Source organism: Rhineura floridana, chromosome 18 (assembly GCF_030035675.1).
Source record: "Rhineura floridana isolate rRhiFlo1 chromosome 18, rRhiFlo1.hap2, whole genome shotgun sequence".
NCBI classification, from domain to species: Eukaryota; Metazoa; Chordata; class Lepidosauria; order Squamata; family Rhineuridae; genus Rhineura; species Rhineura floridana.
In genome coordinates this window covers 19046069-19065540 of record NC_084497.1, presented here as the reverse complement: position 1 = coordinate 19065540, position 19472 = coordinate 19046069, and the positions used below count along the sequence as shown (strand labels likewise).

Here is a 19472-nt window from a genome sequence, read left to right as displayed (position 1 = left end):
CTGACTTAGAAATGCTCTCTTTGCATCCCCAAATAAGCGTTGAGATATCCCATCTCAGAGATGTCCATGGGCTGGACGCTGTCCCCTTCACTGTGTGCCATTCCAGTTTTGCATAGAAAATCAAAATCGAAACCCAAATTCTTTAACCTGCAGGAAGTAAGGATTTCCCAGTAGCTGAATAAGCAGTTCCTTATTCGTTATGCTCTGTAAACCGGTTAGAAGCCTATGTTGGCATTAAACGGCGTGTAATTAATTAATTAAGAGAGAGAGAGGCAATGATCATTTATGTTCACAACTGACAGCATGGTTAACAGTAGCCCTGTTCGGGTGCTTGCCAACGGGTGTTCTGAGAGTATATGGGGAGAGGAAGAAGGGTGCCCCCCAGTACTTCGGCCTCCACTGATTGCACCCCATCCTTTGCACATTGAAGAAGGGGGGAAACTTCAGGCATTTGGCTGAATGAGGTTAGAATCGCCCACACCAGTGGGAGCGCCAATCACGCATGCTTAGGGTCTGAAGTATATTTAGGCAAACACCCAGAGGCTGCCTCCAGATTTTCCTGCGGAATGTGCAAAAATCTGAGGCTTCAGTCAGCAAGGATAGAGAAGCTGGGGGCAATGCTAGCGTGCAGGGCCCCAGTGCGCTCTCCATGCCCTGGGAGAGAGACACCAGAGCAAGGACAGCGTCCTCTACCATATTAAAGAGGTCGGCTAGACCTGATGTTCGACCGTCTGGTGAGGGGCATCCTGCTGGTGGTGAGGACGTGTCATTTGAGATGCCCCAAAGCACAGGAAGCTGCCTTATCCCGAGTGACTGTTTGGTCCGTGTAGCCTAGTACTGCCTACACTGACTGGCAGCAGCTGTCCAGGGTTTCAGAAGTGAGTCTAGCCCAGCCCTACCTGGAGTTGCAAGAGATTGAAGCCAGGAACCTTTTGTGTGCAAAGCAGTTCTTTCACCACTGAGCTACAGCATCTTTCCCTAATGCTTTGGGGCGTACATGCCTGCACTTCCTTATTTGTAAGCGTGGCCTGTGGGCATCATGTCTTAAAGCACTTGTACAATTACAATGCTTTAGGCATGAATTAAAGCTGACGGTGCATCTTGAAGGGGACGGTCTCCTGGTCATGGGGGTGTGTGAAATGGAGTTGCCCAAAATTTATTTGGGGCATAGGGTGCATGTAAGCTTAAGTCCTTTTTCAGTGGCCTCTTCCCGAAACTCCCTAGCCGAGTTGCTTGTGCGAAGGGGCGATATGGATGGAAAGGAATTGTGTGGCTACAGCTATGGTCCGATCTCCAGCTCTTCCACGTCATGGCTCCTGCCTTAGCATGGACATCTGAGACAGGGAAGGCTGTGCATGCAGAGGCCCTCCAGGCCTGTACAATTGGATTCTGGAATCCTGAGCACAGCAGCCAGCAAAGGGGTGATGAGCCCCACTCATCAGTGCTGATGACTTTAAGCAACAGTCTCAAGCTAACGCCATCCAAGGAAAGTACTGTGGAATGATTCGGAGCAAAAGCCTAGCTCGCTGAGCACTGGCCACTTTGGGCCAGTAGCTGTCTGCAAGCCTGCTCTAGATTTCACCATAACGTTTTGATTTGTCTTCAGGGAGCAGGTACTCGCAGAGACCAGGCCAGGCAGCTGGTTACTGACCTGCAGACCCGTGGGAGGAGTGCATTCCCTGCATTCATCTGGTGTCTCCAAGAGACTGGACAGAATGACCTGGCCGCTTTGCTGAGCTCAGGATGTGACCAGCCACAGTTGCGCCCAGCTGATATAAAACCAGTTGAAGTCCATTCACATCCTGGACAGAGTGATCCATGTATGGTTGCTTTCGTTTCATATTTTAACAGTCCTGAAATGATACAGATATCGGGGTAAAAACAAGCAAAAGAAAAAAACATTTCTTGTTGTTACCATGGGACCTGCAACAAAATGTTGGAGCGTTAGGGTTGCCAGGTTCAGGGCCTGAGACTGATCCTGTATCTTTAGGAGAAGAGAAAGTCAGCCAAGTGGAGGTGTTCTTGCAACGCAGTAATGGGAAAAACCACAAGGTGGAATTCCCCCTTCCCCCTGCACAACTTTTAAAGATACAGAAGACCTCTTGGAGGCCGGGCCTGGCACATGCACTTGGCTGACTTTCTCTTCTCCTAAAGATACAGGATCAGTCTCAGGCCCTGAACCTGGCAACCCTATGTAGCGTAGAGCACTCCTGTTAAAGCTAACAGCCACCCAGCTCGTGATGCTCTTTTCTAAGATACTCCATTCCATTCATCTTTCCTGTCCTGGGCTCCATTTGCACTATTCATTTAAAGTAATATCATACCACTGTAAATAGTCATGGCTTCCTCCCAAAGAATCCTGGGAAGTGGAGTTTGTTAAGAGTGCTGTGAGTTGTGATGAGACTCCTATTGTTCTCACAGAGCTACGCTTCTCAGTGTACAATCAGTCCCTCTTCCCAGGGAACTCTGGGTTTATTTCCAAGTAAACTTTCTTAGGATGGTACAGGAAAGCTGAAAAGTGAGGCCGTTCTCTATCTTTAAGCCACTGAAGTAGATCAGTGGTTCCCAGACTGGGGTTCGTGGACAGTCATTCACAAGCTTCATTCAGCATCTGTAAAAATGCAATTAAAAATCATCCAGCACCTAGCAGAGCACAGCACGATACAATTGCTGTAACGGGCAGAAAAATCATTAAGTAGACTGCCCAGAGCCTCAGCAATTTTTAGTGGTCCGTGGGGAAGAAAAGTTTGGAAACCACTGAAGTAGACCTTTGTGGTTGAAATGCATTTAGCAGATTAACGCTGCAAACCAATGCATGTTTACTGAGAAGTAAGTCCTATGGTGTGCAGTGGGGCTTACTCCCTAGTAAGCATGTTTATGATTGCACCCTTAAGGTAATCTGATCAGATTGGTTCCATTGAGAGCATTGTCACTGTTTTAGACGATGTGCCCAATAATATATCTGCTTATTGAATTTAGAATTCTTATGTGATGGCAGCAGAATGGATTTAGTATGGTTTTGTGTGTGTGTGTGTGTTATTTAGTGTGACTGAAATCTTTTGGAGAGTTATTTTATCCCAGTTTTTACACATGCAGAGCATCACATGTGCACTAATACACAATTAACTACTGCTAATTTGTTAAATAAAGATTTCACTTAGCTGATGGCAAACACATTATTGGAGACTGAGTCCCTATGACTGCAGTAGTTATTCAGGTTTAGCCTGTGGTGCTGTGTGAGTGCATCCCATCACATCTAACCCATAATGACAAAGCAATTGCTTGGAGTGTGTGCATGTGCATGTACCGCAGATCTTATCACCACAGGAAACTTGTGCAGAAACACAGTGCCTCCTATTCTTGCAGGTATTAGGACTTCAAGATATTTGCCTTCTCCTGTGAAAGTGGAAAATGAGAGACCCCAAGAGCCACCACATGACGTTACGGCCACTCAGGGTAAGGAGAAATCTGCTCAGCAGTCATTGCCTTAAATTCCCCTGTTCTTCCCCACCTCCTCCCTTATACAGGCTAATCAATAAACCTAACTTGAAAACTTTCCATGCTTCCTTGAGTGGGAGCCAAGCCTTATCATGTGTAGATTCTTGTTTATCATATCTGTAGGATAGAAAGGCTCTTTCCCTTCCTGGAAAAGATGCAACAGTTGACAGGTGCCCTGATGACTCCATTGCTAGATTACTGCAATGTGCGCTCCACGCGGGGGCTGCCCTTGAAGACTGTTTGGAAACAACAGTAGGTACAAAATGCAGCCGCATATGAGAGGATTGTATCGCCCTGGTCGTCAAAAAACTGCACTTGGCTGCCTGTGAGCTACTGGGCTTAAAATTCATTAAATAAATAAAAAAAAATAGAAAAAAATGACTTAGGTTGCAGTCCTGTGCACACTGCACAACTCCATTACCTGGGAGTAAGTCTTACCAGATACAATGGGACTTATGTATTCAGAGGTTAAGAAGGAGTCCCACTGGATCAAGCCAAGGGCCTATCTTATCCAGTATCCTATTCTCACGGTGGCCAGTCAGATGACCATGAGAAGCCTACAAGCCAGGGCATGAGCACAATAATCCTAGCACTATGACAGAAGCAGGGGAAAAAAACCCTTCTCTCCATCTGGTTACTCAAATAATTTTATAAACCTCTGTCCCAGTGGTAGGGAACCTACCTTGCAAGATTGTTGTTAGGATTATAGCAAAGGTGTGGAAGCTGTGGCCCTCCAGATGTTTGTTGGACTCCCAACTTCCATCATCCGCAGCCAGCATGGGGAGGTCTAGTGGGAGTTGGAGTCCGACAACATCTGGAGGGCTGCAGCTCCCCCGTCCTGCTCTGTCAACTCAGCTTTTTCCTAAACCAAAAAGCCTCAAAGGTTGCATCCTTTCCTCGCACAGGAGTTGCTCCAGTCCTGTGATCACTTGGGTTGCCCATTTTGAAATCCCACTTTGTTCTTCTGCTTCTATTTATGCATTTAAAGCATTTTTTAAAAATCCCGCTCTTCAGCCAGAAAAGGCTTTCAGAACAGTTTACAAATGTCACTACTCTCAAGCTCACAACCTGCACTGGCTCCCAGTTTGCTACCAGGCCAAGTCCAAGATGTCGCTGTTGGTATATAAAGCCCTTAACTGTTATGCCCACTCGACTGTTTCCATCTGTGGAACTGCCACTATTACAGGTGCCACATAATACTCCAAAAGTCATGACACCAAGGGAAGCAGGATTGGGATGGAAGAGGGGAAAAAATTGCTCAGACACCGTTTCATAGTTTTAATACGTTTAAGCTGGTTGTTTCTGAGTTGCTTTGTTTCATATATGTATATTTATCATTGTGAATTCCTACAAATAAGAAGCAGGGTGCAAATATTTTAAATTATGGTATTGAAGAGAGGCTGGGTCTTCGTTTGAAGGAAATGTGAATTGATGCACATTGCTCACCCCTTTTGTCTGAGCCCTGGCTGGGGTTAAGCCTTGGCAAACACTAACTGTGCCTGGCTCATTTGGTGTGACAGTCCCTGTCTGCCACGTGGTTAGCTTTCAGACATCAACCTGAACTTTCCCAGGCTTTTGGCGATGAGAAGTTTAATCATTAGCAGCTACAAGTGAGTCGGTATTTTAATGATTTGTTATTTTTAAAAAAAATAGTTTATGTGTCGACGTTTGATTATTTTGCTTTTATGTTTGTTCTGTGCTGCCCCGAGTGCCTTTTGGAAGAAGGATGAATCATAAATACCCTATATAAATAAATTAACTGTATTAAAAAAATATTTATATTTTGACTCTTGTCCCGTTCTCTAGGCTCTGTGGAAGAAAGTACCAGGAGGAACTCTGAAACGGTTAGTTTACTGCTACCTCTGTAATCAACAGAGGACTTTATACGGGGTCAGATTGTTGGTCCATCTACACTGACTGGCAGCGGCTCTGGGGACGTCGGGGATCGAACCTAGGGCCTTCTGCATGCAAAGCAGCCCTACAGGCCTTCCCCTGGTTTCCCCCCAAAAACCTGTTTAGAGTTTTTGTGGGGTGGGTAACCAAATAGTTGTAACCTCCATTTTTCCTGTGCCAGCATAGATGTGTCCCTTACAATGGGAATACACTGGTGTAACAGGAAAAACTTCCTAACTGTTAGAGCCATACGACAGTGGAACCAATTACCTAGAGAGGTAGTGGGCTCTTCGACACTGGAGGCATTCAAGAGGCAGCTGGACAGCCATCTGTCGGGAATGCTTTGATTTGGATTCCTGCACTGAGCAAGGGGTTGGACTGGATGACCTTGTAGGCCCCTTCCAACTCTACTCTTCTAGGATTGTATGAATGCATCAGCCAGAATCGCTGGTGGGCTTGTATAACAGGCTGGGTGAAAACTATTATGTATTTGTAACTTATGTGTCTGTTGAAATGCACAATACAAATAGTGGAAATGATGCTGTGCTCCCCGTCTCAACATTTATATCACTGCTACATTATTATTATTAATTATTATTTATTTATTGCATTTATATACCGCCCCATAGCTAAAGCTCTCTGGGCGGTTTACAACAATTAAAAACATTAAAAACAAATATACACGTTTTAAAAAAACATGTTTTTTTTTAAAAAAATTAAAAATGCATGCCAAACCGCCTGGGAGAAGAGGAAAGTCTTGACCTGGCACCAAAAAGATAAGTGTTGGCGCCTGGCGCACCTCGTCAATAACATCATTCCATAATTTGGGGGCCACCACGGAGAAGGCCCTCTCCCTTGTTGCCATCCTCCGAGCTTTGATGTTGAGCGTAGTGTACTGGCACAGCACTGAATAACAGGCCTGCTCCCTGAAATCCTTTTTAATGGGGACGTTTGGAATTGAACCTGGCACCTTGTGCAAAGCCTGAGCTGTTCCACGTGTGCACACGCCTTGTGCAGTGCTGTTGGAATGCTTGCTGGGGCAACACCCACCAGTCTCACTCAGGTGGATAGTTTAACATACAGTATCTCTAGCTCAACCGGCGGTGAGCAACTTCAGCCCAAGGAGCCAAATATCGCCCAGCAAGCCCTCTCTGGCTGGCCCTTGGGGCCCTCCCTAGGCCAAGGGTGGGGAAACCTTACCAGGATTGACCTCACAGATCAAATTTGACAGGTGGTTGTGGTGGGGAGTGCCCACCTGTCGTTCACCTGACATCTCGATGCCAGGCGCAAGGTGCGTTGAAGTCCCAAAGCTGAAGTTGGGTCTTCAAAACATCTTGCAAGTGCTGCTGAAACAAAGGTCTCCCCCGTCTATTTTCATCAGGGCCAAACCGAGCAGGATTTAACCCCCGCTTATCAGATGATGAGGGGGGTAAATCCTGCTACTTTGGTTGCGTGTCCCTGTTCCCAGCTGGGAACTGGCGCACACAGCCTAGGCAAGACTTAACCCTGCCCTCCATCCCATCAGATGATATCACAAAGTGACATCAGCCAATGGGTGGGCATGGTTTGGGGAAAATGGCCTCGCGGGCCAAGGCTGGCCTGAAGGCCGGAGGTTCCCCACCCCTATCATAGGCCATGCCCTTCCCCAATCGTGCCTCCTCCCCTCAGGCCACATCCCTCTGCTCCATACCTTCCACCACCATGGGTATGAGTCCCTCTAGGAAAAGGTTCCCCATGAGATAATGTGGGTTTTTTTGAGCGAAGACGTTTTCCACCCCCTGGTCTAATCAAACAATAAATCAGGTCGGTTGGATAATAATAATTTAAAAAAATCCATCCCTTTCCCCCATCTCCTGAACGTTCATGATGGAGAGCAAGCTGGTCTAATTTTCATTGCGTGGCAGGTTTATATCTTGAAAACAGACCCCTGCGGCCACTGCCTCATAATCAACAATGTGAACTTCAGCAAATCCTCGGGCTTTTCCCCTCGCCTCGGCTCCGACATAGACTGTGAGAGGTTGGAGAAGCGTTTCAGATCGTTGCGCTTCGAGGTCTTGACTCGACGGGATCTTCAAGCTCAGGTAAGAGTTTCAGAGTCAACGCAGAACAGCGACGCAGCCTTGAGACTGAGCCAGGATCGAAGGGTTCGGGTGGCCCCTAAAGTACCCTGGACCTCAGCTGTTCAGGGCTTTGTAAATTCATGCAAGGACCTTGAACCTGGCTCAGTGGCAGATGAGCAGGTATTTTAACAAAGGTGTCACATGTTGGTGGCTGTGTGCCCTCATTAGGTTTTATTATTGTTGAGATTTTTAATGTTCTAATATAATTATATGTTTTTATTCTGTACGTCGCCCAGAGTGGCAGGACAACCAGCCAGATGAGCGACTAATAAACCTAATAAATAAATAAATAAATAAAATCAGCAGTTAGGCCACTGCATCCTGCACCAGCTGGATGTTCTGAGCCAGGCCAAAGAACAGCCCTACATAGAGCATGCTGCAATAAAATACAATGAGACAGATTTTTGGAGGACAAAAATATCAGCGGTTACTAGCCACGACGGCTGTGTTATACTTTCACTGTCGGAAGCGGTATGCCTCTGAGTGCTAGTTGCTGGGAATCGCAAACGTTGCATTCGGGTCCTGCTTGCAGGCTTTCCATGGACATCTTGTTGGCCGCTCTGGGAATCCTAGAATAGTAGAGTTGGATGGGGTCTATAAGGCCATCAAGTCCAACCCCCTGCTCAATGCAGGAATCGAAATCAAAGCATTCCCGACAGATGGCTGTCGAGCTGCCTCTTGAAGGCCTCCAGTGTCGGAGAGCCCACAACCTCTCTAGGTAATTGAAGTAGCAGCAGTGGGACTTGATAGGCCTTTGGCCTCCTCCAGGAGGGCCCTTAGCGATCTTAGCGATCGCTCTTCATGATCGCAAGTCCCAAAGGAATGTTTCCTTGCAGTGGGAATTCCAACACACCAGCCGAATGGGGTTCCCACATAAGAAAGCAGGAACTGAATAGGCGATGATGGCAATTTCCTCCTCATCCGTCGTCCCCAGTCTACAGCTGCAGAGTGTGGGAATCTGGATGATTAAGGAGGGTGTCCCTTCCCATCAGCTTCAACACGAAGCTGCCGTTCAGCAACTTTGTCCCCAGTAATGGGGTTTCTACAGCGGGCAGAAATGAAGTTGTAGCCTGCATCAGTGTGAATGTTTTTTAATGTGAGATCTTTCCAAATATCTTTAGGAAGTTGTCAGGGAGTTGCAGAGCCTGGCCAGGCGGGATCACAGTGCTCTAGACTGCTGTCTGGTAATTCTTCTTTCTCACGGCTGTCAGGTAGGAGAGGCTGGGGCTTCATTCATACAATCCCTAGGATTGTAGGCCTTTGGGGCAGAGAGCTGTCTGTTTGGATAAAGGTGTTCTGGCAAATTATTTTTAAAGGAAATCTTAATTGCATGGATCAATCTGCATATATATTCATACGAAGGGGGAAAAAACTAGTTTGTATTGTAAGGGTTGCATCCAACTAAGCCCTACTCAGTGTAGGCCTGTTGAAATTAATGGATTTACATTAGTCATTAATTTCAGCGGGTTTGCTCTGAGCAGCACTAACACTGGATTCAGCACCAGATTTTTATCCCAATCTGTATCTGCATTGGACTTGACATTGTTTTTAAATATGTTTTCATTGTTGATTTCTTTATTGTGAAATGGTTTCAGGATGTTTCGTGGAAAGCAATTCACAAATGAAATATATTTTTAAATGCTTTAGAAATGTCACAACAAGAAGGGCAGCCTCTTCTGAGAGAGTGCTTGCCTCTTTCTGCAGTTTTGATCTTTGCATTAAAAACTGATTTAAACTTTTTTTAAATTGCCCTTCAGTTAAGGAGTGGCACTTTTTTTAGTTGAACAAAATGTTTTTCATTGATTTTGAAACTAACCAGTTCATTGACTAAAAACTTTGCAGCCCTAATCATATATGCAACTTGCAACTTCATTCCCTGAGCATCATGAATTGAGCCCGGTAGCCATTGCAACACTTTCAAGACTGGGGATCCATACTCCCATCAGGGTGACCCTGCGTTTCCAACCTAGCAGCCACATTCTGCACTCACTGCAGCCTCCAGACTATCTTCAAGGGCAGCCCCATGTAGAGTGCATTAGAGTAGTCTAGGCAGGAAGTCTAGGTGGTCCTTCAGATATTTGGTCCTTTTGAAGACCACTTGCAAGGAAAGACATCGGAGATGGCATGGCATCTGGAAATTTGTAGGATTTTCTCTGGATCCCGTTGTCAGCCACCAGTTGTTTTCTTCTTGCAGACCAGCCACATTCAGTTCCCTGGCGGAATCTATGGTACAGACGGGAGACCCATTGCGGTGGAAAAGATTGTCAGCTACTTCAATGGGTCCCATTGCCCCAGCCTGCGGGGGAAACCCAAACTCTTCTTCATTCAAGCTTGTGGAGGAGGTAAGCATGTTGACAGGCTTCTGCGAGGGTCAGGGAAATCAGCTTCCAGGACACGGAGAGACCTAGCTGTCAGTCCAAGTGGACCAGAACCAGATGTGGGGGGCGTCCCAGAGCAGTCCCAGTGCTTATTAATGGCTCCTCAAACTGAGGGGAGGTAACGAGTGGGGTACCACAGGGCTCAGTCCTGGGCCCAGTGCTCTTCAACATTTTTATTAATGACTAGTATGAGGAGGTGAAGGGAAAGCTTATCAGATTTGCAGATGATACAAAATTGGGAGGGATGGCTAATACTCTGGAAGACAGAAACAAAATTCAGTAGACTGGAGCACTGGGCTGAAAACCACAGAATGAAATTTAACAGGGATGCATGCAAAGTTCTGCATCTAGGAAAAAGAAACCAAATGCACACTTTTAAGATACTTGGCTCAGCAATACGACATGTGAGAAGGATCTTGGAATTGTTGTTGATCACAAGCTGAATATGAGCCAACAGTGTGATGTGGCTGCAAAAAAGGCAAATGTTATTTTAGGCTGCATTAACAGTAAGTATAGTTTCCAAATCGCGTGAAGTATTTGTTCCCCTTTATTCTTCACTTGTTAGGCCTCATCTTGCACACTGTGTCCAATTCTGGACACCATACTTTAAGAAGGATGCAGACAAACTGGAACAGGTTCAGAGGAGGGCAACAAGGATGATCAGGGGACTGGAAACAAACCCCTATGAGGACAGACTGAAAGAACTGGGCATGTATAGCCTTGAGAAGAGAAGACTGAGGGGAGATATGATAGCACTGTTCAAGTACTTGAAAGGTTGCCACACAGAGGAGGGCCAGGATCTCTTCTCAATCATCCCAGAGTGCAGGACATGGAATAATGGGCTCAAGTTGCAGGAAGCCAGATTTCAGCTGAACATCAGAAAAAGCTTCCTAACCATTAGAGTGGTACGACCATGGAGCCAATGACCTAGGGAGGTGGTGGACTCTCCAACACTGGAGGCCGTCAAGAGGCAGCTGGAATTGTAGAATCGTAGGATAGTAGAGTTGGAAGAGGCCTGTAAGGCCATTGAGTCCAACCCTCTGCTCAGTGCAGAAATCCAGGGATTGTGTGTGTATGTGTGTGTGTGTGTGAGAGTGTGAGGATATTTTGGGGTGGAGCTGGCATGCATATAACTGCCCCCATCCACACACTGTGCATTGGTGTATTTGGGCCAATGCCTGAACATGCCCAATCCTTGCAAGAGTTCAGAGACTCGGGGATCTGGGTCAAAGGCTGGAGGGGCCCTGATGGCTCTTTGAAGGGCAAATGTCTCCAAATTGCCCATTGCTGTCACCAGCTCTGCTGCTGGATCTGATCAGGGGACGTTCTGCTCTTTCTGAAGGGCAGGACAGACAGGACCACCACTGACATCAGCTGTAACTTTTAACACCTTTGTGCTTGAGCTTGCGTTTTCCTCCTCTTTCCCATTTCCTTTTCCTCGTGTGCCATGCCTTTTTACAGCTGTGAGCCTGAGGGCAGGGACCATCTTAGAACTGATTTTTGGAAGCTGCTGTGAGAACATTTTTGACCAAAGGGTGGGGTATAAATGCTTTATATAAATAACTGTAGCAAAACGCAAACCCGGCCCCTCGGACTCACGCTAGAGGCAAAACGTAGAGGACCTTATAATCTTCTAAGTAGCAGCAGAGCAACGTTATTGTGTTGTTCGTATATCACAGATGTTTTGAAAGGTATATCCGTTTGCGTTTCTAGAGCAGAAGGACCGAGGGTTTGAAGTGGATTCTGAGCCCCCTGTCACTCCACTGCAGAGAAGCGCCGTTGAATCGGATGCAACACCCTTCCAGGTTCCTGCGGGAGACTCGGATCAGCCGGATGCCGTCACGAGCTTGCCTACCCCTAGCGACATCTTGGTGTCTTATTCAACTTTCCCAGGTGAGCGGTAGCGGCGGAGGTAGGTGAAAAAGTGCAAGCCAGCTACGGATAGTTGCACCATTATTGCTGTGTTGCTGCCGATGTCGTTCATTAGTCCCCTTCCACTTATGTCCCAAGGTGATGTACCAAATGTAACGAAAAACGGTTTGAGAGAGCACAAAAATTAACAGAAAATGAACTGGGGAAAGACCGTGGCTCAATGGTAGAACATCAGCCTTGCATGCAGAAGGTCCCGTATTCAGTCTCCAGTGGCAGCTGCGAGAGAGCCTGCCTGAAACCCTGGCGAGCCGCTGCCTGTCAGTGAACACAACATTCAGCTATTTATTTATTTTTTGCAGTTATGTCCCACCTTTTCCCCCCAAAGAGCTCAAGGTGGCATGCGTGGTTCTCCCACTTCTCCCACAACAACCCTGTGAGGTAGGTTATGCTGAGCGGCAAAGACCAGTCACCCAATGAGCTTCAGGGCTGAGTGGGGATTTTAAACCTCCCAGGTCCTAGCCCAACACTCTTAACCACAACACCACACTGGCTCTGTGGATGGATCGACGGCCTGACTCAATCTAAGGCAGCTTCCTATGTCGGTAATTTAAAAACAGTTCAGAGTGGACACTCACGGCAGAGACTTGTTCATTCAGCTGGAAAAGATGCTTCCTTGCTTCACCACCTGCTGCTGTGTGTGTGTGTGTGTGTTGTTCATTCTGTCTTTAGTCAGAAATGTTCCCTGGTCGATAGATTCAGAGTTCATCCACACATGGTTGGTTGAGGGTCCCCCAGAACAGGTGCTGTTGGAAGATCTGGGCCACACAGAAGCAGTCCCCTCTTGATGCAGCTTTCCACAGGAATGCCCCCCTCTCAGAATCAGGAACATTGCTGGCACGGGGAGGAGCCAAGCTGTGTGCTCCTCCCCCAAGGGCCACCAGAGCGGCTCAGGAGGAGCTGATGCAATTAGTGGCGCTTGCTCCCGCAACGTGCCTCAGAAGGACTCCAGAGGATTGTGGGCTGAGCTGCTTTACATTGCAGATGGGGGGTTGCGATTTGGAACGCTCTCCCGATTGACGGGTGGGTTGTTCTGCCCAGCTGTCAAAATCTCTTACGCAGGATTCCCAAGCGCCTGACAGTCAGCTGGTGGCCGGGGGGTTGGGGGCCACAGTGCAAGGGGTGTTGCCGGTCCTATGCTGGGCACTCCCAAAAGTGTGATGGGGGGGGAAAGAATGAAGCCTGTAATTGGAAAGCATTGGCTGTGTCCAGTAGAAGTTTCTCTTGCAGCTGATGGAGCAAGAATCTGGCACTCCCTATTTGCACCCTTCCCACACTCACACGCCCCATCAGTAATGCCACTGCAAGGGCAGTTCTGGGATCGGCTCATTGCCCTGCCACCCTCTTACTTGGTAAGGTTCAAGTTGCTGGTTTTGCTGTACAAAACCCTGTACAGCTTGGGACCAGGATACCTGAAAGTCTGTCTTATCCGTAATATACCCAGTTGATCACTGTGCTCTGCAGGTGAGGGCCTCATTCAAATATCATCTGATCAGGAGGTCTGTTCCACACAACATAGGAAATGGACCTTTAGCGTGGGGGCACCGACTCTTTGGAATTCCCTCCCCTTAAATATCAGACAGGCACCATCTCTGTTATTTTTTCAGCACCTACTGAAGACCTTCCTCTTTCAACAAGCCTTTTAAGTAGAGACCTTATCCCAGTCTATGTCTGTGCTGGAATTGTTTTTTAAGATGTTTTTAAACCTTTTTTTTTTTTTTTTTTAAAGATGCTTTGTTTTTATGTGTTTTTTAAGATGCTTTGTTTTAATATATTTTAATGTCTGTTTTTATAATGTTTTATAGTGTTTTTGGTGTTTGCTGCCCTGGGCTCCTACTGGGAGGAAGGGCAGGATATTGTAAAATTTTATTTTGGTCACAGACCAGTACGAAAGGCGGGATATTAATTAATGAAGTAAATAAATAAATAATAAAGTGGGGGAGGATTCCTAGAACTTCGTAACATATTCTTAGCCTTAGGACAAGAGAGAGGTTGGGGGAAATTTTGATTTTGCACCAAGAAAAGCGATATTCTGCAACCTGTTTAAATTCTGAAAATTGAGCAAATTTAGCCTTTTCTTTTCTTTGCATAATTTTTTCTGTAGGTTTATTTTAACTGCTTGGCGTCATTGAGGCTGATGGTGTTAATCACAAGGAGGGCCGAGCTCTTCAGAGTCCTGAAGCCCCACCCTGTTTACTGGAAATTTTACTCAGCCACTGCTCTGGCTTTGGAGGGATCAACAGCCACTGCCCACGTGCTTTCAAACATATCTTCACACTCACAAGGACTAGAAGCTTGCTTTTTTAAAAAATAAATGAACAAAAATAATGCTGAGATTCTCAGGAAGCTGACTTTTTGCACTCAGGCCCACTTTGTGCAAGTTTTCTCTGTGTTTATGGGGATTACGGGATCCACCCAACGTCTCACAGGCTTTTCTCGATTCCTTTCAGGTTTTGTGTCCTGGAGGGATAAGCTGACCGGGTCTTGGTATGTTGAAACCCTGGACTGTGTGCTGGATCAGTATGCGCATTCTGAAGACCTGCTCAACATGTTACTGAGGGTAAATTCTATATCTTTAACCTGGGTGGCCTGGCTTAGGACCATAGACTTGGAAGGGATCCTGGAGGTCATGTACTCTAACCCTCTTCTGTTTACAGTAGGGGTCACCAACTTTTTTGGACTAGGGGGCACATTTCAAATGTTGAGAGAGTGCCTGAAGCACCAGTCACAAAATGGCTGCTGTGGGGGGTTGGCACACCACAAAATTAGACTAGTCATGGTGAAGCTTTCCTCATAATTGTATTTCCATACTACAAAAGGCTTGATCTGTTGAATTTCTGCCTGCCGTATACTTGATAAAGACACAAGAACCCTGCCTTTCCCCAGTGCCAACCCTAAATCAAAGCCTGGGCTGCCATCTTATACCAACTTACCTGGATGTAAGCCCCATTAAACAGAAATAGAATTGCTTCTGAGTAGACATATATACCAGCATTGTACTATAAGTTAACAATACAGTGTCTTCTTAATGAGTCCCTGGTCTTTAGCTCCTGCAAAACAGGAACCATGACCTAAGTAGGGTTGCCAGGTACAAGGCCTGAGACTGATCCTGTATCTTTAGGAGAAGAGAAAGTCAGCCAAGTGCAGGTGTTCTTGCAACACTGTAATGAGAAAAACCACAAGGTGGAATTCCCCCTGCACAACTTTTAAAGATACAAAAGACCTCTTGGAGGCTGGGCCTGGCAACCAAGACGTCTTCTGCATCTTTAAAAGTTGTGGAGGGGGGAGGGAGAATTCCACCTTGTGGTTTTTCCCATTACAGTGTTGCAAGAACACCTGCACTTGGCTGTCTTTCTCTTCTCCTAAAGATACAGGATCAGTCTCAGGCCCTGAACCTGGCAACCCTAGACCTAAGCATATTTGCAATATTTTCACAGTTGCCTTTTGGGAGGAGGGGGATTCTTTAACATTTACACACACTTACTGTGTAGCAGTATTTGCAGAATATAATTTCTAGGCACTACCTGATCTCGGGCAAACCCAGCACAGGCAAGCTATAGAGATTCCAAGGACTAGAAAAAAAAGACAGAAGGGGGAAAGGTGCACTAAAAGGGAGGACAAAACAGCAGCTCTTTAGGACCCCGGGGTTTCCTGTTGCCTGGTGTCCAAACAATTCACTTATCAGTCACATCCCTGACTTCATTTATTGGCTAATAACACAGGTAGGCAGGAGCAGCCAGGCGGGCTCATTTCACGGAAATCACGTAGAATCATAGTTGGAAGGGGCTTATAAGGCCATCGAGTCCAACCCCCTGCTCAATGCAGGAATCCAAGTTAAAGCTTCCCCACCAGGTGGCTGTCCAGCTGCCTCTTGAAGGCCTCCAGTGTTGGAGAGCCCACCACCTCTGTAGGTCATTGGTTCCATTGTCATACTGCTCTAACAGTTAGGAAGGTAATAATAATAATGTGGCTTACATCAAAATTAAATAAAATCCTGAAGATTAGTACAGCCCACTGAGCTGTGTTCGCTCCATCAATATTTTCCCCTTGGCTCCAAATAACCAACTCTCCATCTCAGCAGCTAGACAGGAGGCACCCGGCTGCCAATCTCTCCGTAGACTGATGCTGGAAGTATCCAAATTGTTGACGCCGTATGTTTGTGTGCAAGGACAGCTAGAGCAAACGGCTTTTCTCTTCTCTCGTCCAGGTGGCCGATGCCGTTTCTGCAAAAGGGAAGTATAAGCAAATGCCTGGCTGTTTTAACTTCCTCCGTAAGCGATTCTTTTTCACGGCTGCGTGAAGAAGCCTTGGCGGGTCTTTGCCTGTGCCTGGTGGCAGTCTTGAGAGAAGATAACCCACCTCCCCAGAAGATGTCGGGTGCTCACACGTTGCTTAGGGCAGGGATTGGGAACCAGTGGCCCTCCAGATGCTGTTGGACTCCAGCTCCCATCAACACCAGCCAGCATAGCCTCTGGTCGGGGACGATAAGAATTGTCATCTAGCGGAGCCTCCCTGGGCTCCTGCTGGGAGGAAGGGCGGGATATCAATCAATCAATATCTGGAGGGCCACAGATGTTCACTCCCTTGACGCATGGATTTGTTTCCTTTGTCTTGTCGGGGTTGGGAGGGAGGGATTTCATCACTGTAAAAGCATTCTTTTCTTCTTTCATGGAAAAACTTAAAAAGCACTGGCATCCGAACTGAAACCGTTTTGGGTTTGCATGGATGAATCTCGCACTGATCCCCAAAGGAAGTGATACTAATTTGTTGCAAGAGGTTGCCTTTCTGTGTCTGCCAGCAATTTAAGATTCTCTCTCTCCTCCTTCTCCCCATCCCACCCCCCATTTTATGGAGCCCCATGAACTGTAGCTGTATATGAGGGCATTCCAGATTACTTCTTTGAAGTGACTGTACCCTTTTCCAAAACTGCTTGAGGAAAGATAAGGGTGCTAAAACCTTTTCAAGTTGCTGGTGTGAACAAGCCCAGATTAATTATAATGGCCTGCATCCAATCCTAATTCTACCCAGAGTAGATCCATTGAAGTTACTGGAAATGACCAACATCCATTAATTGCCGTGGGTCTACTCTGCATAGAACTTAGTTGGATAAATCCCACTGTGCTGAATCCAAAGTTAGGCCTACCCAGAGCAGCCCATGGACATTAATGAACCTTACTAACTTGGGTCTGTTATTTTCAGTGGGTCTGCTCTGAGTAGACACTGGATACAACCCAACAATTAAAAAAGCACTTTGTTGGGGGAAGAGGAACACATTTTGCTTGTTATCCCTTTGTATGATTACATAATCCATGTTTCTGTGCAGTCTGTCTGGTTCCCTTATTTAAACTATGTTGCCTGTGGGGGTGGCTGTGATTCTATTCTGCTAGAATAGAATTTGATACAAAGGGCAGAATCCCACATCTTGATAACTTTGACAGCGAGTTTCTAGTCCCCATGTTGTCTGCATACACCCATTTCAGTTTATCTTTGCAGTGTTTAATGAAACTTCTACAAGTTCATTTTTCTTGAAACCCCAGCCACCTTTAGGGGTTTGCCTAACATGAAATCACTGGCCTCCAGTTGTGTGGAGAATTCCTGCAATTCAGCAAGTGCATTCCTTCGTGAGCAAGTTATCTTGGCAGTTTCTGTTGAGACAATGCTGTTGTTGCCTCTGCATATGTGGGAGAAATATATGCTAGTACAGGTGAAGTCGGAGCATGCAATATAAAAAATGTCATTTGTCTTCACTTGACAAGATGCAGCCGCTTCCCTGAACAACACGCACCTCATGTCATATGCGATGTCTGTTGTGGGGCAGGTAAAGGTGTGGGTGCATGAGATCCCCTGCCAAAATGATGGAAATCACCACTGTTTAGCTGGGGATTCTGATGGACATCCCTTCTTGAATCAGGAAAAGGTATGCATCAAAATCTGCTAAAAGAGATGTTTTCCTGTCATTTCGGCAGGGGATTTCAATATGGAAGAAAATTCCTGTTTTTAGCAGCACCTTGTACATGATGTAATTGGGATGTCATGTGATTGATAGGTGGGTGGCCCTACCCACCTGTCAGATTTGGCCCACAAGGATCTGGTCAGTGGAGTCAAAAAGATTCCCATCCCTGCTATAAGGACACAATCAGGAACTCGGTACTGAACTCCTGGTTGTCTCGGCCAAGCGGGCCTCACTGACCTCAAGCCCCTTTACAGCCGTGGTTTGAATCAAATGTGCGCCGGCAAACGAACAAAGCTTGATTTGAGATGGTCACCTGATGTTGTTAATGTCAAAAATGACCCAGGGAAGGCAGGCCAGTTCTGGGTCCAGCCTTCAAGATGAAAATTCGCTATTTCCTTTCTATAGATGCTCTCATCATTCTACCTCGCCCTCATATTTCCCGCCTCAGTTCTTACACCCTTTTCCCGTTGGCCTTTCTTCTTGGGTTTTTACATCTCTCCACACCGTCCTAAACATTTCTGCTCATTCTTCTGCTCATGTTTTTACTTGACAACGCTCTGTTAAGCGCCTTGTCCTTGTAAACATCTCTGTGGTCTTACGTCTCTGCATCTACCTTATCTTTCATTGCAACCTCCCTTTTGGACACTTGCATCTTGCTCAGAGTCTTTGTCTGTTTTCACTTGCAGATCCCTGTCACTGGAACACCCTTCCACTTGACATCAAAATCTCAACCTCTTTTTTTCCATTGCAGCATCTCTTTTAAAAGGGGCATCTATTCACCCTGGCTTGCTCCAAATGACCCTGCTTTCCTTGCCTCCTTTCTCTTCTCCATTCTGGCTCATAAAAATGGTTGCATGTCTGCCTCCGTGCTTGAGCGCTGCAGGAAAGAAGCACTAAGCCTCTATCAAAGTTTTCAAGGTCTTTGTGTCACACATCCCTAACGCTGTGCTTCATGCATTAGTATAGCCTTCTCCAACTTAGTGCCCTCCAGATATATATATATATATATATATATTTATTTATTTGTTGGCCTACAACTCCTATCAGCCCCAACCAGCATGGACAGCAGAAAGGGATTATGGGAACTGTATCCCAGCTTAAGATGCCAGTTTAAGGAATGGTGCAATAGAGGAAGAGGCGATGTCATTTTCCCAATGGGCAAAATATTGCAATTTGAAGGCTGGGCAAATGGGATTTCATTTGTGAAATGCTACATTGGAGAAGGATGTTTAGATGCGACTGAAGAAAGCACCCTAAAACAGCCGTCATGGAAATGCTTACAGATTTGCACACTGTGCCTCTGGCATACAGCTTGAATTCTGTTACCGCTCATCAGAACTGAAAAGTGTTATTTAGCGTCTTTTTTAAGGGAAAGAAAAATGAAAAGAGGAAATCGTAGAGGCAAAGAACCGCTCCCAGCATCTGAGACTAAAGCCTGTTGATTGGATTGTTGCAATTGTTTGTTTTATTTTGCGACTGGTGTTATTCTTGAGACGATGTTCCTGGCAGGTTTTCGCTGTGCTCTGATGCTCCTTGAATTAATTCTGTGCCATCACCTACAGAAAATGCCAAAGGGGGAGAAAGCGTGAGGGTTCATCTTCAACAAGCCAGAAGAATTGGCTTCTTTGCATTTATGCATATTTGTTTTTAAAGCTGTCAATTCTATATTTTGGTAATTTTAATACATCTTGTTGATTTTTA

General features: G+C 46.1%; 1 protein-coding gene across 2 annotated transcripts in view; it reads left to right on the top strand.

Annotated features, from left to right (window-relative positions):
* Window positions 1-19472, top strand: part of CASP9 (caspase 9) — a 21402-nt gene extending 1930 nt beyond the window's left edge. The window contains exons 2-10 of one of the 2 annotated variants that reach the window (XM_061602062.1): window positions 1607-1820; window positions 3367-3456; window positions 5305-5342; window positions 7296-7472; window positions 8633-8722; window positions 9706-9853; window positions 11603-11782; window positions 14269-14378; window positions 16026-19472. In XM_061602062.1, the coding sequence (XP_061458046.1) occupies window positions 1607-1820; window positions 3367-3456; window positions 5305-5342; window positions 7296-7472; window positions 8633-8722; window positions 9706-9853; window positions 11603-11782; window positions 14269-14378; window positions 16026-16118 (1140 nt within the window). In that variant the 3' untranslated portion in view covers window positions 16119-19472. The remainder of the gene's footprint in view (window positions 1-1606; window positions 1821-3366; window positions 3457-5304; window positions 5343-7295; window positions 7473-8632; window positions 8723-9705; window positions 9854-11602; window positions 11783-14268; window positions 14379-16025) is intronic. The other variant, XM_061602061.1, reaches the window with a different exon arrangement.